Genomic DNA, 4,641 nt, shown 5'->3' with positions numbered 1-4,641 from the left:
GAAAGCAAGAAAGGAAGGAAGGAAGGAAGAGAGGAAGAAAGGGAGGAAGGAAGGAAGGGAGGAAGAAAAGGAAGGAAGGGAGGAAGCAAGGGAGGAAGCAAGGAAGGAAGAAAGGAAGGAAGGAAGAAAGAAAGGAAAAAGATAAAGTAGGATAAAATAAAGTTATTAAAATAAAAAATAATTATTAAGAAGAAAAATTTCTATTAAAAACAAAAAACAAAAAACGGGTCGGTCTAACCCTAGGACAAATGGTGGAAACAAAGCTATACAGACAAAATCTCACACAGTAGCACACACATACTCACAAAAAGAAAAAAGGGTAAAATAATAGTATATCTTGCTCCCAAAGTCCACCTCCTCAACTTGGGATATTTCGCTGTCTATTCAGGTATTCCACAGATGCAGGGCACTTCAAGTTGATTGTGGAGCTTTAATCCGCTGCTTCTGAGGCTGCTGGGCGAGACCTCCCCCTCTCCTCTTTGTTCGCACAGCTCCTGGGGTTCACCTTTGGACTTGGCCCGTCTGTGCGCGTAGGTCGTCCGAGGGTGTCTGCTCTTTGCTCAGACAGGATAGGGTTAAAGGAGCAGCTGATTCGGGGGCTGTGGCTCAGGTCCGGGGGATGGAGGGGCACAATGCGGGGCGAGCCTGCGGTGGCAGGGGCCGGCGTGACGCTGCACCAGCCCGAGGCGCGCCGTGCGTTCTCCCGGGGAAGCTATCCCGGGACCCCGGCAGTGGCGGGCTGCACAGGCTCCCGGGAGGGGAGGTGTGGAGAGTGACCTGTGCTCGCACACAGGCCTCTTGGTGGCGGCGGCAGCAGCCCTAGCGTCCCACGCCCGTCTCTGGTGTCCGCGCCGACAGCCGCGGCTCACGCCCGTTTCTGGAGCTCCTTTACGCGGTGCGCTTAATCCCCTCTCCTCTCGCACCCGGAAACAAAGAGGCAAGAAAAAGTCTCTTGTGTCTTCAACAGCTCCGCGCCCGTTTCTGGAGCTCCTTTAAGCGGCGCGCTTAAACCCCTCTCCTCGCGCACCAGGAAGCAAAGAGGGAAGAAAAAGTCTCTTGCCTCTTCGGCAGCTCCAGACTTCTCCCAGACTCCCTCCCGGCTAGCCGTGGTGCACTAACCCCTTCAGGCTATGTTCACGCCGCCAACCCCAGTCCTCTCCCTGCGATCCGACAGAAGCCCGAGCCTCAGCTCCCAGCCCCCGCCCTTCCCGGCGGGTGAGCTGACAGGCCTCTCAGGCTGGTGAGTGCCGGTCGGCACCGATCCTCTGCGGAAATCTCTCCGCTTTGCCCTCCGCACCCTGTTACCGCACTCTCCTCCGTGGCTCTGAAGCTTCCCCCCTCCGCCACCCGCAGTCTCCACCCGTGAAGGGGCTTCTAGTGTGTGGGAACCTTTCCTTCTCCACAGCTCCCTCCCACTGGTGCAGGTACCGTCCCTATTCTTTTGTCTCTGTTTATTCTTTTTTCTTTTGCCCTACCCAGGTACGTGGGGTGTTTCTTGCCTTTTGGGAGGTCTGAGGTCTTCTGCCAGTGTTCAGTGGGTGTTCTATAGGAGCAGTTCCACGTGTAGATGTATTTCTGATGTATCTGTGAGGAGGAAGGTGATCTCCACGTCTTACTCTTCCGCCATCTTCTCTCTTCCCCAATAGTTTTTCTATAAAGTATGTTTGGGGTCTTCCGTCTCCCAAAGATATGGCTGTTCTCTGAAATTGGATTTTTTTTTCAAGAGAGAGAGTGAAAAGGGAGGCAGCAGAAGCTCTATGTGGATTTCATACATTTTCTGTTGTCCCTGTGCACTGTTAAAACACCTTCTATGTAACATTGTTTCCATTCTTAACAGCACTGCTTCTTGATTGAAGCATGATTTAATCTAGTCGTGTCTTGGATTTTTTTTCCTTTAGCACCTGAGGGCAGATTTACATCGTTGCAATTAAGCAAGCAGACACATGTACAGTCCATGTGTTGTTTGCTGTTATATCGCATCAGTAAAGCCTAATTTCCTAAAATGGACACTGGCATGAGACTCAGGCAGTCTAGAGGCCAAATCCCAGGCTGACTTTCTCAACTGTCAAGTGGATCCTGTAACACTGACAGGCTGTTTTAGGGCTTTGATTATAGTGGTGATTAAGTCTGCTCAAAAAGTAGTTTGGAAGTCAGCAAATATTTGCATATCTGTAACTTCTCAGCAAAGGATATGGCCAGTAAGGTTTGGGGTATGGGAATTTAGGCTGTGTTCTTTTCTTTTTTTTTTTTTGTGGTATGCGGGCCTCTCACTGTTGCGGCCTCTCCCGTGGCGGAGCACAGGCTCCGGACGCGCGGGCCTAGCCGCTCCGCGGCACGCGGGATCCTCCCGAACCGGGGCACGAACCCGCGTCCCCTGCATCGGCAGGCGGACTCGCAACCACTGCGCCACCAGGGAAACCCTAGGCTGTGTTCTTTAGTCGAAGTCTTAAGCATAGCCTGTGTGTATGCTTAAATGTCTGCTCTTTGGACTTGCTGCTTTTTTTATTTCTAGGGATCCATCTGCGCCCTTATCAGCTGGAGGGAGTCAACTGGCTAGCCCAACGCTTCCATTGTCAGAATGGCTGCATACTGGGAGATGAGATGGGCTTGGGTAAGACCTGCCAGGTATGTTACTGTGGAGTGAGTACTGTTCACCTCTACTGAAGTACCTCCTCACGACTCATTACTATCTTCAGCTGCCAGCTGTTGGTATGTGTTTTTATACTAAGAGGTAAAATGCCTGAACCTTTGTTAAGAGATCATGACCTTGGACTTGACTTTTCTCGTCATGGGGATAGTTTTGAACTGTGTCATTACCTTTATTTTATCTATCCCTTGACATATAGAATTAAAATTAATGGGCAGGGTTTTTCTGTGTATAAAGCAAATATACCTGTCCCAGGAATCAAATTGACTTTGCCCTCCTTAGTAATATTTTATCTAGTTAAGATAACTGGATCATTTCTCATATTAGTCTCCCTTCGTCAGTGGGTGGTGGGGCTAATTCCCATTTCTCTGCCATGCTACAGAAGTACAGAGGAAATACTCTATATTTTCCAAAATGCCTTGGCCATCTAATTGTAGGATATAGTCTAGACACCTGGAGAATTAGATGTGACTTCCTTGGGCATTGATTAGCAGGTTGCATGTTGAGATTGATGCTTCCAGTAGGATGATCACCAGTACAGCTCATGTTGACAGATGTCAGTGGTAGGCTTGGATTGATGAAAAGTCCAGACACAGATACTCCTTGGGTTCATCACACAAGGTTTATTCATCTATAAGGTACCAAAGAAAGTCAGTGCAGTCAGGATACACAGCAGAGGCAACTTGAGCAGAAACCATGGAACTGTAGGTTTCTTGATTCCAAAAAGGTTTCATCAGTGAACCCACAGAGTGAGTAAAGTTCTCAGTAATCCTTTTAGAAGCTTAACCTGCCCCCTCTAACCTCACATCCATAAACATCAAGCTGGAGCAGTTCTGCTCAGAGTCTAGGCTGACCATATGCCAGAGACACCTTAATCTAATCCAGGTGTACCTCATCAATCATGGGGTTATTCAGGTTACAGTATGACCTCCGAGCATGGTAGCCCCAAGTACCTCATTTATTACCCTCAGGTGTCTCAGGCAATAATTCTGGTTCTAGTATATTCCTGAACTGAGAGCTATGGAACAAAGGTAAGTTTCCCAGTGTTTCTGGGAGGGAGGCTAATGGACTCTTGTACTCAGGTACAGAGCCCTCTTTGCAGTCTCCTGTGCCATGGACATTGAAATCACCCAGACTTCATTCAGAGCCAGCAAATTCCACTTGTCCTTTGCCTTTCCCAGGGTGTTCATATAGCTCTACTTTAAGTGCCCTAAAAATCACACCTCCAAATTCATCTTATTAAAATTTTGTTTAGAATTTTTGCATCTGTGTAATTTTGCATTGAGTAATGTCTTTGTATGGTTTTGGTATTGCGGTAAATCTGGCTTCATAAAGGGAGTTGAGAAGTATCCCTTCCTTTTCAGATTTATGTAAGAGTTTGTGTAGAGTTGTTACTGTTTATTCCTTAAATGTTTGGAAGAATCCACTAGTGAATCCAAATTTGTTTTGTAGATAGCTGGTTTAAGATAATAAAAGATAAATTTTCTCTAAATAGCGTCTTCAGCAAAAACTAAACAGAATGGTTTTAATTCAGTAAATACTCACTGGGTGGTTGTCTGGGCACAATCTGGGCTGGGATGCCATGGGTAGTTAAAAAAGAAAAATATTTCCATTATGAAATTAATGTATTATCAGTTAAAACCCATAACCATAGCACTCTAGCCATAATCATGAATAGTAATATGTGTTTTACATGGTTGAAATTATAGTGCACATATAGCTTGCATTTTATTAATCTAATAGTCATTGTTATTTTCCATTTTATATTCTTTATATATATATATATATATATATATATTTTTTTTTTTTTTTTTTTTTTTTTTTTTTTTTTTGCGGTACGCGGGCCTCTCTCTGCTGTGTCCTCTCCCATTGCGGAGCACAGGCTCCGGACGCGCAGGCGCAGCGGCCATTGCTCACGGGCCCAGCCGCTCCGCGGCATGTGGGATCCTCCCAGACCGGGGCGCGAACACGGTTCCCCTGCATCGGCAGGCGGA

General features: G+C 46.9%; 1 protein-coding gene across 2 annotated transcripts in view; it reads left to right on the top strand.

Annotated features, from left to right (window-relative positions):
* Positions 1 to 4,641, top strand: part of CHD1L (chromodomain helicase DNA binding protein 1 like) — a 58,988-nt gene that overhangs the window by 12,765 nt on the left and 41,582 nt on the right. Inside the window, exon 2 of one of the 2 annotated variants that reach the window (XM_007119457.3) lies at positions 2,513 to 2,625. In XM_007119457.3, coding sequence (XP_007119519.1) covers positions 2,513 to 2,625 — 113 coding nt within the window. The other variant, XM_007119458.4, reaches the window with a different exon arrangement.

This window comes from Physeter macrocephalus, chromosome 4 (genome assembly GCF_002837175.3).
Source record: "Physeter macrocephalus isolate SW-GA chromosome 4, ASM283717v5, whole genome shotgun sequence".
In the NCBI taxonomy this organism is placed as follows: domain Eukaryota; kingdom Metazoa; phylum Chordata; class Mammalia; order Artiodactyla; family Physeteridae; genus Physeter; species Physeter macrocephalus.
This window is presented reverse-complemented; position numbering and strand designations above follow the sequence as displayed.